Source organism: Ctenopharyngodon idella, chromosome 7 (assembly GCF_019924925.1).
Source record: "Ctenopharyngodon idella isolate HZGC_01 chromosome 7, HZGC01, whole genome shotgun sequence".
In the NCBI taxonomy this organism is placed as follows: domain Eukaryota; kingdom Metazoa; phylum Chordata; class Actinopteri; order Cypriniformes; family Xenocyprididae; genus Ctenopharyngodon; species Ctenopharyngodon idella.
In genome coordinates, this window is record NC_067226.1 from 49,172,449 (window position 1) to 49,189,887 (window position 17,439).

The 17,439-nt window shown below is 38.2% G+C and overlaps 1 protein-coding gene across 1 annotated transcript in view; it reads right to left on the bottom strand.

The window, feature by feature from the left end:
- LOC127515670 (serine-rich adhesin for platelets-like) overlaps nucleotides 1-3,519 on the bottom strand; it is a 50,879-nt gene extending 47,360 nt beyond the window's left edge. Inside the window, exon 1 of the mRNA XM_051899553.1 lies at nucleotides 3,483-3,519. Within this exon, the coding sequence (XP_051755513.1) occupies nucleotides 3,483-3,519 (37 nt within the window). The remainder of the gene's footprint in view (nucleotides 1-3,482) is intronic.
- Nucleotides 3,520-17,439: the final 13,920 nt, after the last annotated feature.

The window sequence follows — 17,439 nt, forward strand, 5'->3', positions numbered from 1 at the left end:
CAATGCCTTGTTGTTTCACAAGTTTGTTGGTAGATGTTTAAGTTTTGCTTACTTAAAACTAGCACTACAACAGGTTTATGCCTGTGATCTTTTGAAGTAGTAGGCCGGTGCTGGCCTCCTTCAAGTCAAGTCAAGTCACCTTTATTTATATAGCGCTTTTTACAATGCAGATTGTGTCAAAGCAGCTTTACAGTGATAAATGGTATATAATTTTGGCTGCACAGCAGCTCTTAAACAAAATGCTGTCAATGTATGCAGATGCAAAGCACTGTTGAATATCAAATGTCAAATGTCAAGTGTCCCCAACTAAGCAAGCCAAAGGCGACAGCGGCAAGGAACCCAAACTCCAACAGGTGACATCAGGTGGCAAATAGGTGGCAAACAGGTGGCAAATAGGTGTTAAAATGGAGAAAAAAACTTTGGGAGAAACCAGGCTTAGTCGGGGGGCCAGTTCTCCTCTGGCAAACAGTGCTTTGTTACGATTCAGGTAGCTATCATAAGCCTGATAGGATCGCAACATTCAAAGTATTTATTCCAGTTCAATCCATCGTATTCATCACGCCGGTATGGACGGTTTGTTGAGGAGCTGTGCCACTGGCTCTCGTGTCGATGAGGCCTTCACAATGGATGATCTAGTTGACTTCAGAGCATGGCAGCGTTTTCATTTGTACTCCCCTTACTGTAAGGGTAAAAAGTGTTTCTTACCGAGTACATTGCCTGTTGGAATGTGTAGATTTAAGCTCAGGTTGAGTTAGGTACCTCACTTGATTGTTTGGTTCTCAGATTATGCTCCCTTGTAGCTTAGACACTGCCACTGGCTGACGCCCGTGTTTTCTGGAGTAGTAGGCCATGATTGGGCCTCCTTCAGAGCACATTGACATACTTTGTACTCCTCTTGTTTTAAGAGTTAAGTGTTTTTCTGAGTACATTGCCTGTTGGAATGTGTGGGACAGATTTAAGCTCAGGTTGAGTTAAATAGTTAACCTCACTGGATAGTCTGGTTCTCATTTTGCTCCCTTAGAACTTATACACTGCCACAAGCTGACGCCACATGTCTTTCTGAAGTCGCAGGCCTTGTTTGGGCCTCCTTCAAGAACATGATGGCGTAGGTCTGTACTCCTCTTACGTAACCTGAGATGTTTTTCTTGTTCTCAAACTGAGAGCTCCGGTAGTAAGATGAAAATATTTATCTTGAACTCTGTCATTGAAACTATGTATAAAACTTAATCAAACAATTTAATAATCACTTAAAAATGAATTTATACCTGTATGATAATACACTGTAGCTACATTGGACCAGCGCAGTTTGGAAAATAGATGGATGAATCAGCTGTGGGCGGCATCTTCTGGTGAGATGCAGGAATTCATTCGGCACGCGACTCTCACAATGCATTATGGGTATTCTCTAGCCGTTGAGCATACATGAATTGTACACTTGTTAATGCATTGCATTGTGGGATTGAATGAGTGCACTTGACATCGTCCACTATGGTTTCGGACACCACTACAAATGGCTGTCCCCTCAAATAGTGCCCTGTTTAAGGGTGTAGGTGTAGTGCCATTGGTCTGTGCGGGGGGGGGGGGGATGCTTTTGCGTTCTCTCACAAAAGTATATATATATATATATATATATATATATGTGTGTGTGTGTGTGTGTGTGTGTGTGTGTATGTGTATGTATATTACATGATAAAAATTTTGTATTTTTTGAGCAGTTTTAAAGTTTTAATACTGATTTAATTCTGATGGGATCTGTATAATCCAGATTTTTTGGATCAAAGGTATCCAAATCTTACTAAAAAGTTTTAAACAACACAAACTGATGATTCTATCCAGATTAAAACCAAGATTGGATTTTGTGATCTGATCTGATTTCAGAATCCTTTTTTCCTTTTGAACAACCCATTTTCAAGATTTTATCCAATCCAATAACCAAAATCCGATCAGATTACTTTTGAACAACTGGCCACAGAATCATTTTATTTCTTGTAAATGTACTGAAGTATACCTTACTTTGACATAAAAATAACACATTTAAAATAACTGGTGTTATGAACACATTCAAATTTTCTGTCTCATTGTTGAGAATATTCAGCAATACTGTGAGTTAAACTCAGCTTAAGTTCTATCAACAGATTAAATCACATTTGTCCAATTAGGCCTTTAGTGAGATGATTTTACCTTAAATTGAATTAGTTTCCAGAAAAACTGGTCAATATTCTGGAAAGCATCACCGTCCTCAAGACTGTCAAAAATGATGTTGGTCAGATTCACACTGTTCAGCGCTCCAAAAGTCGCAGTATACTCCGCCAATTGAAATGGACTCAATAATCCTAATGAATCCAGCTGCAAAGCACACAAGTCATAAGCCAAAGCTCATGTGGATCATAACAGTTGTTAGATAGTAATTTTCAGAGTTCAACTCACCTGAGTGAAATGGTTGTTGAGTGTTGTCAGTTGACTGAGTGTTGCATATTTGGAGAAGATCCCAAAATTCTTCTGCAGCCATTCATTGTTTTTGGTGATATTTGAAAAGCAACCTGGATCTGAAATCAAACAATTATCACCCATTACATGCAATCTTCCATAAAGTCCCTTCAGTACATTTATCAATTAATGTCTGAGTACCTGCTGTATCGCTCCTGGACAGGTAAGAGTAAATGAGATGAGAGAAGATCTGTTTCTGCTGCCTGTCTCTGATCAGCGATCCCTCCCTGCTGAGGACTTCCACACTGTCCATTCAAAAAAATTACTGCATTAACACCTATTGTATTAAGGTGAAATATTTAAATGTGAATATGTATTTTTGTCTTGTTTGAAATGTCATGTACATCACGTGGAAGGCTCCACAGGTGAAGTTCATCCGGCTCAGTCGTGTCATAATCTCTTCATTCATGTATGACAGAACAGGCAGAAACTTCAAATACAGCCAGTTCTCAACAAACAGCAGATTTTGGACGGTTGTTTCATTGAGATCTTCCAAAGAAACAAAGAGAGTAGCCACATGGACTTTTGTATGTGAGTTCTGGAAAAGACAGAAAGCTGTGATTCGTCACATAGAGACAATGGATGAGAGACTAAGCTGGACTTGTGTGTTGTGTGAGTTACTGACCAGCTCTGTAGAGAAATTCAGTGCTGATTGGATGACGTGTCTGAGCTGTGTGTGCAGCCTCTGCAGTTTAGCACCGGGGATGTTTCCATCGCTCATCATGGCACACAGCGCCTGATTGCTCATGTGGGCTGCAGCACTGATCACCTGAGAAAGAGAAAACCGTCATTACTGAGACAAGTTACTGAAGAGTTAGAGTCGAGTCCAATTCCCCTTAATCATTCTCTGCTATCACTGATTTAAAAGTTGTATGTGCTGCTGATTTGGTTCATTAACATGAACAAAGAGCTGGATCAGATATTACTGATAACTGGCAGCTGTTTTGTGTGGTATTTTAGGCATTTATGGGCAGACAGGTGTGTGGTGGTCTTACCGCTGAGGTCGCACTGTTCAGCCCCACTGAGCTGCATGTTTGCACTGAGACATTAATAGTGCTGTTTGGGAGCAAGAGAAATTACTTTTAAAATGACATTTCACCAGCATCACCATAAAGCTGCTAAGACTTCAGACAGAGGACAAAGATAATCATTCTGACCTGTTCTCTGGCTGCTGGAATTCTGCTGGGAAAGAGATAGAATAGCACAAGACAGATCAGCTTGAACTAAATTCTAAATTATGCTGTAATACGAGTAATAGAATAAATATGAAAAAAGTCTTTGAACTCACGGGTAAAATGAATTGTTGCATTCTAAAAATAAAACAAAAAGCAACATGTTTAGTGATGAATTAAAAAAAAAAAAAAAAAAAAAAATCCCATTGCTCGTAAACTAATCCCAACTGTTATCTGATTTTGTACAAAATGTAAAATACATGTGTTTTTTATTATTATTATTATTTTTTTTTTTTTTTTTTTGGTGTCATTCTTAAAAACACAAAATCAATATTCTACATAAATATATGCATTAATAATGAAAATTATTTTATGGGGGGGGGGGTTTAATAGACATTAAATGAAAAAAAAAAAATCTTCACTTTACATAACTTTTGTGCAAAATTGCCTAAAACTTTTCTCAACACTGCAGTTTGTTCCAGCATCATGGAGAAATTTTCACTGTTCTATGGATTTAGATAGTCTCTTATTATTAGTAATAATAATTATTATTAGAATTTGTATTATTATTATTAGTGTGTGTTTGCTCTACTCACCACTCCATACAGTACTGAAGTACAGTAGCCTATAGGAAAAGATCAAATATACCATTTATTTATTTTAGCTGTGACAAAAGTAACCAGGCATCGTGGCAAATCCCCTGAAATATGTACATACATTTTGCTGGGTAAACACAAATCCATGTTTGTAGAAGAGTTTGTAAAAACCATTAAAAAAAAAAAAAAAAAAAAAGGAAAAAAAAGTTTAGTCAAGTGTGCTATCAGTATACTTTAAACTAAAAATGTATACTTTCAGTCTACTTTTATATAATTATTTTTATGTAATTCTTAAGTGCAATTCTAAAATTACACTTAAGTATACTTGAGTGTACAAACTTGAAACATAACTTCTTAAGACTTGTGGATTTCTAGCTGTCGCATGATGTCATGCAAAAAACATTTCCATTTCAATATACTTCAGCATATCTAACTTTTTATTTTTACTTATATTAATTCTGAAACTTGAAAAATAAAGCTCCCTTTGTCTTCTTTCAAATGATACCACAACTATGCTTGAGTTGACAAACATTTTAATAATTTGTAATTTCTGCAAGCTTTTTTCAAGGTAAATTTAGGTATCTTTCAAAAAAATACACACGGAGAATCCAAAAGGACACCAAATAAGCAAATAATATAAGGGGTCCATATAATTCATAAATTTATGCATACCAAAGCACCCATAAAAAAAAAAAATAATAATAAAAAAAAAAACATGACAGATTTTTCAGAATTCACAGTGGATAAGCGAAACAGCAAAGTATTTGTTTACATTTTAGACAAGTCAAGTTGAGATACCGAACAGGAACACATGGAGATGCCAAAAAAAAAACTAAACCAACCGCCTTGACCTGACTGCATGAATCTACCACAGTACACGGATCCATTCAGAATTACTAAACACAGCAACATACACACGACAAATCAAAACATTATCCTAAATGTGTGTGTACTGAAATATGTCTGTGCATAAATACAGTGTGAGATCAGTGCGTTGACACGGTTTGTTTGCACATCAATATAACGGACTCACACGTGTTTACTGTACGACTCCTGTACGGCACCACAATCGTCTTTACTTTGATTACAGTCCACATCAATCAGAACGTTACTAGTGAGATGCTGGTTAGCATTATCCAGCCGAGAAGCGTAGTTTGCAAATCATCTGGCCATAGAGTGGAGTTTACCGTTCAGTCTGTATTTCACACAGTGTGATTTCACGCAGAACTTCAGAAACAATCACAGAATATAACAGTGCTTGTGTTTTAAGGTGAAACACACACTGGAATGGACAATTCACTGAAATCGCAACGTCTCTATTCTCTCTGCCATCTCTGATGATGTAATCCGCCTGGTTTTCTTTACATTAGCACTGTTTTGGACTGATTGTTTTGCTTACTTGATCATTGGACTGAAAACTTTTTTAGTGGCTTAAAATGATCTGATCGCAAACAGAGAAACAAAATCAGGGTAAAGGGTTAGAATGGAAATTTCTGCCTACCAGGAATACAGGTGGTCAGTGTAGAACTGTGTGATGTAAATAACTTTAATGGCACAATTTCACATGCTTCAGTTATTTATTTGCGTTAAATTATTTTAACACGTCAAGGATTTTAAATTAATCACATGCGTTAAAGCGTTTACGTCAAGAGCCTTAAATTTTACACATTAAAAAGTGGGCAAATTTAGTCCCAATAATATTGAAATAGTACATTACAATTATACTACTAGTACATTGATATTAACAGATGCTAGCATTCGAGCTGAGGAGCGCCCAGCAATCGTGCTAACTAGAATCAGCAGATATAGTGCTGTTCCTAACAGATTTACATCATTTTACTTACAAAAGGCATTAGAATCAGTATGTTTGTTAAATAAATGGGTCCATATGTAAGTTTAAATGCCGATAACACAGCAATAGAAATTATGTTATAAAAACAGAGATAGACAATCACATATAGAATGATTTCAGTCAATTTTTTTTAATGGACCATTATGAATATGAAAGCTGTCTGGATTAAATTCAGACTCACGGATTATCTATGACTAGATTCCTTGTTACACTAGCCTCTGCTGTTCAGGCATGTGTTCAGATAGTGCTTAAAGTCCCATTGTGCCGTGATTTTTTGCACCTTTTCTTGGCATGCTTAAACCTTGCTAAATGTAAAGAATCCTATAGCGAAATTTAACACAGCCGAGGGGATTACATTCCTCTTTATGAATGTTTTTTTATTCTTTAAAAACAATGAGGAGATAAGCAGCATTTCAAAGTATTTCCATGGTCATATGAATATCACTATGATGCTGACAAACTGCTCAAGAACACACACCTATGGAATGAGGAACATGCAGAAATACCAGCTAAAAAATGTTGAAACAATTAGTGTAGATAGACCTTTTGAACAGAATACTTAACATGGAATATCAGAAACGAAAGCCTGCCTATAGAGGGAGCGCTGATGAATCCTGCACACAATCTTGCATGTGAAGCAGAAGTCTCACAGACAGACACCTGCCGAAAGTTACATTTTAGATCTTCATACCAGCTTGTGTGTGTGTGTGTGTGTGTGTGTGTGTGTGTGTGTGTGTGTGTGAATCATTATTTTCCTGTTATCACTGCAAAGCCATGTTTTGAATTCTGTTCAGTTTTTATCCCAGAGCCATAACTGCACTAAATGCTGCTTAGTGACTCTGTTTGCAGCTTTACACCAGCAGGTGGCGACAAGTGACTGTCTTTATTAGTGAGGCACAAGATCATTCACTCAAGAGATTCCTTCAAAAACACTGACTCATTCATTGTGTGTGTGTGTGTGTGTGTGTGTGTGTGTGTGTGTGTGTGTGTGTTTGTAACTCACCACAAACAAGAACAAACTGGATAAGAATGTAGTTGCCGAGCTGTTTTTTTCTCACTGTTGTTGTCGTCATGTCAGTTCATTTGTGTTTATATCTAGAATGGCAGTAGCAGATATTGAGTCAACAGATGAAGTATCAATGGCTAGCGTATGTAATGTCGTGCTCTCGTAATATGTAAAAAAATGTCTATGCAGCATTTTACTATAGTATATAACCATACACAGAGCTTTCACGAGTTCAGATTAATTGATAGACCAGGAACATTTGACCTTTTGAAAGTGATCTATCACACAACATGCGTAAATGTTAATGTTAATCTATGCAAAATAGGGTTATGGTTAGGCTGATCATTTGAAGCATCTAGAAATATGCATGTTTCCTTTTATACATATTTTACCGTATTGTTCCAAATATAAGACAGTGCTTTTTTCTTGGGAATACATCTGAAAAAATGGGGTTGTGTTATATTCAGGACAATATAACAATAGGAAGCGCAAAATACGTGTAAAACGAGTGTTCCCCCCAGAACTGATAAACGCAGCGGAATCATCAAACAACTCTCATTAAGCAGCCAAGGAATAAGGTGTGTCAGGGTGTTATGCTAGAAGATGGCGAGCCACGGAAGACAGTCTTAAAAATGCTAACAGCCACGGAAAATCTTACCGCAATCCTAAAAGTGTCTGCTTCAAAGAAACGACCAGGCAAGTGTGTCAGTATGTAGCCAAAAAAAGAAATGAGGGGCTACCCATAACCAGAGGCGTCATCTAGCTGAAGGCAAAGAGCTGAACATACCCACCAGCGAGCCTATCATTTCATGTTTCGGCTGCGCACTGACACACTTGCCTGGCCATTTCTTCAAAATGGCCGCTTTGTGATGCAGTGTAAGAATGAGGCGGCATTATGAATAGCATTGCGCCACAGAACAAGTCTTGCCCAGTGCTTAACCTTCGACTTCAAGGAAAAACTGTTGTCTTTTCAGAGCTTTGTGATCGGCCTAAGGAAAGAACTCATATCCCCTGGATCAGATAGGTAATGCGGATCAAACACCTGTGTTTTTTTATATGCCAACATCCGTCACTGTACATAAAGTCAAGTCAAGTCACCTTTATTTATATAGCGCTTTTTACAATGCAGATTGTGTCAAAGTAATAAAATGTGAGAAATCAGTCATTGTGAAATCTACTGGAAATGAGAACTATAGGTTATTTTTATGGTATGTCATAAAGTGTTTATTTTTAAATGTGATTGTTGGTACATGTTTTTGATCTGCCTGCATTGACACCATTGTATGCAAACTGAACTGAGCTGGACAATGACATCACTGTTTTCTCCAGAGCTGATGTATAGATGAAATAACTAAATTAATAACTATTGATTTTTACAAAGGAATGAATCAATACTGAATTTACTTAAGCTGGACAATGACACCATTTTCTTCTAGAGCTGCTGTGCAGCCAAAATTATTTGCCAGTTATCACTGTAAAGCTGCTTTGACACAATCTGCATTGTAAAAGGCGCTATATAAATAAAGATGACTTTACTTGACTTGACATTTTACCAGTTTTTACCATATTTTCAATACAAAAATTAAAATATGAAAAATATGCAATATGAAAATAATTTTCAAATAAAAGCATTTTCTTTATAAAAGACCAAATTTGGTCTTCAAAAAGCCTTTTTCCAAAAGATACATCTTAGAAGTGGGGGACTGTCTTATATTCAGAAAAATACAGTAATATTTAGATTTCTAATCAGATAAATGCACCTTCACTTAACATATTAATCTTCTTTCAAAAATCTTACTGACCCAAAATTATGATCAGCAGCGAACATCATGTGGCAGAAATCTCCATGTTATTTGTCAGTTACCCAAAAAGCTAAAGTAGTTAAAAGTACTTCTGCCTACTAAAGAAACATCAGTGAATAAACAGCTCTTTAATGTCTGATGAAAAAGACATGTATACAAAAATATATTAGATATCTGCAAGTCAAGTCAAGTCACCTTTATTTATATAGCGCTTTTTACAATGCAGATTGTGTCAAAGCAGCTTTACAGTGACAACTGGTATATAATTTTGGCTGCACAGCAGCTCTTTAAGAAAATGGTGTCAATGCAGGCAGATCAAAGCACTGTTGAATATCAAATGTCAAGTTGAATAAAAAATGTCATCTGCAGATGGTCATAACTCAGTCAGTTCAATTTATGCTCTCTGTAAATATTTATGTCAAAGGTTCCATTAACTCCTTTCTTTTAAAAATTAGATCATATACAATTAAATCGTTTCAGTTGTTAATTAATTGTCAATGTAATCCTGTACGTACCCCAGATCTTGATTCTTCACAAAGAGCTGTGCTGGAAAGGAATACTGGATTGATCTGAATGAGCTCTTACCCATAAACTGCTGTGTGTTTATACGTATTTGCCCTCTGTTGTATGTCATATATAAAGTATGACAGTCATTAATATTCTTGTCACGCCCATTATCGCAGCTTCAGCTGATCAGATGATAGTCTGGTTTCATTGATGCTGGGTTGAGTTCAGGTGACCCTCAAGATGTGAAGGTCAAGTGAAGGCTTGTCCAAAGCTGAGAAACATTAGAAATCATGCTAACAGCACATTATAAATCATGCCATGCACATGTATATAATGCAAAGGCATTGGTATAGTGTAAAGATTATCAGTTCTCTGAAATGACAGGAATGCAGAATTCAGATTGCGTGGGATAAACATGTTCTCTCTGTTTGTAAATCAAGTTTTTGACATTCGTCATTCCTTTCATGCTCATCAGCTGACTGTTGAGTTTCATGAATGCAATTTGACAGTCTTTGATCCTTCCACACAGTAAAGCCAAAGTGAACTGCAAGTGTTGTAATCTGAACCAGATCATCTGTATTGAGAGAGTCCGACGGTTCATTGTGTGCCTAATGAAGGTCAATAACAGGAACATTATCCTGCTGTATGACCCTGTAGCAGCGGTCAGAAATCACTGAATCATTCCTCTCATGCTTTACATTGTTTTCTCAAGTCAAGTCATCTTCATTTATATAGCGCTTTTTACAATACAGATTGTTTCAAAGCAGCTTCACAGTGATAATAGGAAAATTAATGGACAGAGATTGTTTTGGCTTTATGGCAGCTCTAGGAAAAAAGTTATTATCGAGCTAAAGTAAGTTTTATGCGTTCATGACCTCAAAGCTAGATTACTGCAACGCTCTACTGGGTGATTGCCCTGCTTGCTTGATAAACAAACTATAGCTGTTCCAAAACGCAGCGGCTAGAGTTCTTACTAGAACCAGGAAGTATGACCATAATCTCTGTTTATCCCGAGGTTTACCGTAGTCAGCCGAATCCGGGCCGTATCCAGGTCAGATTGAGGACCTGCACCTAGACACGACCACAACGCATCCCTGAAGTGTCAGCAGAGATTGTGTCAACTAGATCATCCCCCGTGAAGGCCTCATCGACATGACAGCCAGTGGCACAGATTCCCAACAAACCATCCCATACCGGTGTGATGAATACGATCTTCAACTATATGGAACTGGATTAAATATTTTGACTGTTGTTGCAATCCCAATTGGACTAATGACCTGTAATGCTGCCTAAATCATAATTATGCACTGTTTGCTGTCAGCCAGAGGAGAACTGGCCCCCCGACTGAGCCTGGTTTCTTCCAAGGCTTTTTTTTTCCATTTTTATTACCTGTTTGTCACCTAATGTCACCTGTTGGAGTTTGGGTTCCTTGCCACCGTCGCCTTTGTCTTGCTTAGTTGGGGACACTTGACACTTGATATTCAACAGTGTTTTGATCTGCCTGCATTGACACCATTGTATGCAAACTGAACTGAGCTGGACGATGACATCACTGTTTTCTCCAGTGCTGATACATAGATAAATTAACTAAATAAATACTTATATTGATTTTTACAACAGAATGAATCAATACTGAATTCATTTAACCTGGTCAATAACAACATTTTCTTTAAGAGATGCTGTGTAGCCAAAATTATTTACCTGTTACCACTGTAAAGCTGCTTTTACACAATTTGCATTGTAAAAAGCGCTCTATAAATAAAAGTGTCTTGACTTGACTGAATATGGTCATACTTCCTGGTTCTAGTAAGAACTCTAGCTGCAGCGTTTTGGACCAGTAGCTTAGTCGGTATAGGGTCTAACATACATGTTGTTGATTTAGATGATTTAACGAGTTTAGACAATTCTTCCTCTCCTATAGCAATGAATGAATGGAATTTCTCTTTTGAAAGGGAACTCGCATTGCATCTAACGCTATGGGGAACACCTCCGCGGGAAGCGGTGTCTGAAACGCTATCAAATCACGGCAATCGTATTGGCCAATCGTGCGACCCAAACGCACATAAGGGGCACCTAGAGAACAAGTCGACCTCTTTTTGTCTTCAAGGACTGTTTTATCTAAATGCTGTTCAAACACTGTTCTAGGTAAGAATGGCTTTTTTAAGCAGATGTTTCAAGCGGTGTGTACATCCATGTCTTAGATTTTTGACGCTTGATGACACTCATGACTTGTGCATCCTTTGTTAGAGCATGCATGTTCAGTACTCGAGAGTTCTTTACATGTTTTTGTAGAGCTTTCCCGTTGAGGAAGCTCCACTCTTGTTTGTCTGTCTTCCTATGGGAAGACAGACAATCTTTTGTGCTCGATGCGCACAGAAGAAGTTCGACTGAAGTGTTTGTACATGTTTCTTTCGTATGCTTCAGCAGCTGACGAGAGTGTTGTGCTGTTTGAGGATGCTTTGTCTTTTGCATCCTCAATATCAGCAGTCTGTGATATTGAGGATGCAAACGTTCGAGTGATGGGTGGATTGGTTCGAGTTTCTCACACTTAATCATACACATTACTTGTGCGTTGTTTGTTTGGGCGAGGACCGTGCGCGTTCAGTTTTTGAGGAAACTGTTTGCTCGTGCTGTGTGTGTGTGTGTTTCTCGTTTAGAGAGTGGGAAGCACTCTGCTGAAGTCTCCGCTCTCTAGAGCTTTGGTAGTAGCTTTATCTGGTCGAGCTTAGAGCAATCTCTCAGCCATAAGCTCCTTGATTTTTATCAAGTTGTAGGGCCGAGTGTTGCAGGCCCCTCCTGTGGAATTTCTTCCTGTTGGGGCCTCCATTTCTCCAGAGCTGAGCTCAGACGGTCTTTCTCATCTTGGAGCAAGAGTTTTTGCTCAGGTTTTCACTCTTGAGCTCACTTTTTCGGTTTAGCTCACTTCGCTCTGTGCCCCATATGTGCCCATCACCAGCGATGCCCAGGTTGAGCATATCAAATACTCCCTTCTTTCAGGGTGAGATGAGCACGCTCCCTTGGAGCTCGAGCATTAGCCCCGGGCCTGTGGCCATGTTAAGCTAGAGTGGTAGGCCCTATCTGAGGCCTCCTCATAAGCCCGGTCACATAGATTTGAACTCCCCTTGTTTTAAGGGTAGAAAGCATTATGCTGAGTACACGGCTCATTATGGCAATGCAAACGAGTATTCCAAGCCTGCAGTAACTCTTGTGGCTGTTTCTGCTGAAGTTTGATCCGCTACCAAGTAGCTGGCCCTCCTTGGGTCTCCTTGGGAGCGATCCTCCCGGTTGAGCTGGGTTCCTGCGTGTCCTAGTTCCCTAGAGTTGAGCAGATGGTTATTAGTTAGCCCAGGCTCCAGTGGAGCCTCCCTGATACTAGCCCTGGAATTCTAGATCTGCTAGCAAGTAGTTGGCCCTCGAGCGGGCCACCTTGAAAGCGATCCTCTGGGTCGAGTAGGTTCTTAGCACGTCCAACGTCCAAGTTTGTATCCTAACTCCCTAGAGTTATATCAGAGTGTAGGCTCTTCAGGAACCTCCCTGGTACTTGCGTGAGCTTGGTCAATACTCGTCTCTGTCCCTTCAGACGATAAGTGGTCGACTTGTTCTCTCGACATAGTGACCATGCACATTTGCTGTAATTCTGCATAATAGTTACATTTTTCCCAAATCATAAGTTTAATACAGTCTGTTACATACATTTAATTGGCTGCTCTGCCGGTCTAATGATATGATTTATCATCAACATTGCTGGTTTGTGGTGGTTTATTCCAAAATGCCATGATTGCTGTTCACTTTCAATGATGCGGAAGTGTCTGTCGCTAATGTCCTTTGGTCTGAGCGCTGTCATGTTGCGTTGGCTTACATAAAATTTTGTTGGTTTTGTGGCCAGTCACCATATTTTGCTGAAATGCACACACCAATTGTGTGATGATGCAATTATTTAATGAGGATTTGCACTTTATTACAAGGGGCCCTATCATACACCCGGCACAACGCAAGTGTATTTTGCTAGTTTCAGCCCGACAAAGTTATCATTTTCATGTTCAGCACCACATTGTTTAAACAGCAAATGCACTCACGCATCTGTTCACCCATGGGCGTGCTGGTCTGAAAACGAGGTGTGTTCAGGTGCATTGTTGGCGTGTTGCTATTTTGAGGAAACTGAAATAGACTGCGCAGTGACCAACTGAAACCTAGTCTAAAGTCAATCATTTTTTTTATTTTTTTTTATTTACAATATGCACCTATAGGCAGGTGCACAACGCACGTACACTCTGTTTGTTACACACACAAACATGCCAAATATTAAAAATAAAAGCATTACAATGTAAAAGATTATTATTGAGTGCATAAAGACAAAAATGCTTTGGTGGAATCCAGCTTGTCCCGTAGATGGTCTGCTTGCGCGCTTTAACCTCACACATGAGCAGATCCGTTTCCTCACTAGAGAAGCATTCAGTTTTTCCGCTTGCAAATTCCGCCATGTAAATTGCGAATCCACTATGGTGTGAGCACAACTGGCTATAAAGTGAATGGGAGATGAGACTCTGATTGGTTTATTGCACGTTACGCCCAAAACACACCCATGACCCATTAAGAGAACAGGGACAACCCTTTTAGACAATGCGCCTGGCACACTGACCATTTTTTCCAGTCGTTATACTAGCAAAAGTGGATTCGGACACGCCCCAAGTGCACCTGCACCATGCACTTCAGACCATGTGCTTAGATCATTAAAATAGGGCCCATGGTGTTTTATTTTGGTAAATACTCTCAAACACACTGTGCTGTTGGCTGTTTCTTGTCAAAGGTAATATGCTGTATTATGGAAGAGGACACAGTGAGCTAGGCTGATTTTAGGCTGACTTGACTTTTTTCCCGACGAGTGAAGGGGGTGAAATTAATATATTAAAATGTTAAAAATGTTTTTCAAAATATCTTACTTTTGAAAAGCAGGCTGAAGCACATGCTCATTACATAGATATTTAAAATATATTGCAGTAGACCTACACATGGTTATAAATAAAGTATGTATACTTCAAACCTACTAAAATCTGAATCATTTTGCTATGTTCTTACACAAATTACACATAAAATATACTTAAAAGTAAGAGTAAAATAAGATTTATTTATTTATTTTTTATTTTTTGTAAATACACTAAAATTTCACTTAAAGTATGCTTGTGTTTTAGCATATTTCTTAAAAGCTTAACTAAGCATATATTTATTACCATAGTATTTCTAGTATACTTTTTAGAAATATATTAAAATGCAATTTAGTATATTTTTAATGCACTTCAAATAAGCAGGTTGGGAATACAAATGTACTATAAACATACTACTTGAATTTAAAGTACATTTTAAATACATTTAATTGTATGTCTTTTTCACGTGGGCAATGCTATACAACTTGTCGTGATATCCTGAAGGCTGAATGATGACTGAACAAATATGCATTCAGAATGCAGTGATGGAGCCAAGAGGTGGGTTTTTGGTAGATGAATAGTAAATTTGCATGCAGGATGTGTACTGCAGAATGCAGAAAAGAACAATCAGGACAAGCAGATTTATGATGAGTGGTTGTGTATACATTTATTATTTTATTTGTTGTATTTTATTTATCCATGTATTATCAAGTCTGAATGTAGTACTTTGAGCTTTTTTTATTTGTAATTGCACTCCTCGTCTGGTCATTAAATTTTGGAGCCAAGGGTTCCTCTGGAGATTTAATGAGGCAAACAGACTCTTATATGAGGAAGAGTTGAGCAGCTGTCGTAGGGAGAACAGCAGCTACTGTAAATGTTGTTTAATAAAGATGTTTGAATTATAAACCACCGACATAACTAAAGGCCTGCTCACACCAAGACAAATGATCGTCAGGAACATTTGCTGTGATAAACATTTTAATTTGAATTGACACAAATGTTGACATGCCATCAATGCAATGATCTGTTCTAATCTCTTTTCCACTGCACTGCAAAATAAAGCTGGCCACCCAATAAAATTGGTGCTTTAGGTCATGTGATTGGAGCTGCGAGCTGGAGATGTTTATGCACAGGCCGTGTGGTTAAGAATCCGTAACCATCAGTGGAAATGGATTTGAGCTGCTTTTGTCTTTCCCTGCGTCCCAATGTCCATACTATCCATCCTAAATAGTATGTGAGATTAAAATAAGTGTGTCCCAAAGCATAGTATGTTGAAAAGAGTATGCCAAAAGTCCCCGGATGGTCTACTATTTCCGGTAGATTTTCGAAGTGTGGATCCGTGCACACTATAAAGGCTAATGTTGCCCACAACCCATTGCGCTTTGGATGAGGATTCAGTTCAGAACTACAAACACGAGTAAAAAGTGTTAAAAAACTACAAAACATGGCGGATATCCGCGACTGACAGTGAGAGGTTTGAGTGACTAATAATCAGTTTAACCTGATAGAAAATATTTATTTAATGTTATCCGTGTTATATTTCATTTGCAATACCACTTTTATAAAGATCCGATTGGCCATTAACTTTTAAATGCATCATTATGCATATGAGGAGAGTTCTCCACATGAAAGACCCGTGACTGCAGATCAACGTGCTACTGCATTGCTCGACAATACGGTAGGAAATTAACTAAATGAAATGTGGTGGAGGATGTAAGATGATTGACAGACCAGTTTACGGTGACAGGATGTGACAGAGAGCAAAGACGCAATTGTATGACGTGATAGTATTTCCCAAAGCTTGTCTACTCTTTTGCTACACACTCAAAATATGTATTTTTTGTTCACAAAAAGAGTACATACTTTTAGGGCGTAGAAGAAGTAGGAGAATTGGGACGTAGCATTTGGCATTGTTTGATAAACACAATGTGATACGTAATTCTAGGTAAATAGCTCAAATTGAAAACATGCGAATGCTGCTTGGTTTCCTTAATTTGTGGCATGCAGGTGTCAGAAACAAAAAGCAGTGATTTATTTTTTCTGGCAGAGAGTCAAACTCACATTGATTTGGACAGACAAAGCATGTGCATGTGGGTGTGAACAGGCCTTTAACCCACGTCAGACCCAGTGGCTCCCACTCAAATCATTCATAAGCTCTGATTCACTGGAAACAGTAGGCTTTGACTCTGGCTTTCAGGACTTCAGTAGAAACACACCAGTGCACTACTACAGTGTGTTCCAGTAGAGCTAGTGGCACTTTCCAAAACCTGCACCCTGTCCGGGGGAAAGAGCTGTCAATCTCCACTAACACACCCATAAACCAAGATACTCTCTGGTGGACGTGGCAGAGATTCACTGTTGGGGAGATTTTTGTTTTATTTATTTAAAAAAAAAAAATGTAGGGGGTTATTTTATAATCTCACTTTATACTAAACCTGCCATTGTGTGCTATGAATACTGTTGGCTCTATGAAAAATTGCTTGTGAAGTTACACATGTATGTTTCCTTGGTTGTTTTTTTCTGACTGCACCTACATCTGTTACACAACCATATTTATTACTGGAGAAATTGAAACGGATGGATGTAAATCCTTATATCATAAAATGGTACTTTTTTTTTTTTAATGTACAGAATCCAACAGGTTAAGGTTAACAAGATGATCTCTGACTCTCAATATATCAGTACAGGAGTCCCTCAAGGGTGTGTGAGCTCCCCAGTTCTCTTTACACTCTACACAGACAGTTGTGTGAGCAAAAACAACAACAATTACATTGTGAAATTTAGTGATGACACTGCTGTCCTTAGCTTACTATATAAAGACCAAGACATCTCGTCTTACCACTCTGAAATTAACCACTTTATAGAGTGTTGTGATGCCCACTACCTGATTGTGAATGTGAAGAAAACTGAGATGATATTCGATCCAATAGCAATTGGAGCTCATAGCCCTGTACATATTCATAACGTTCCAATAACACAGTTGTCCTCATACAAATATCTTGGTGTTTATATTGACTGTTCTCTTACATGGCATGTTCATGTTGATAATCTGTGTACTCGGTTACAACAAGATTGTATTTTTTGAGAAGGCTCAG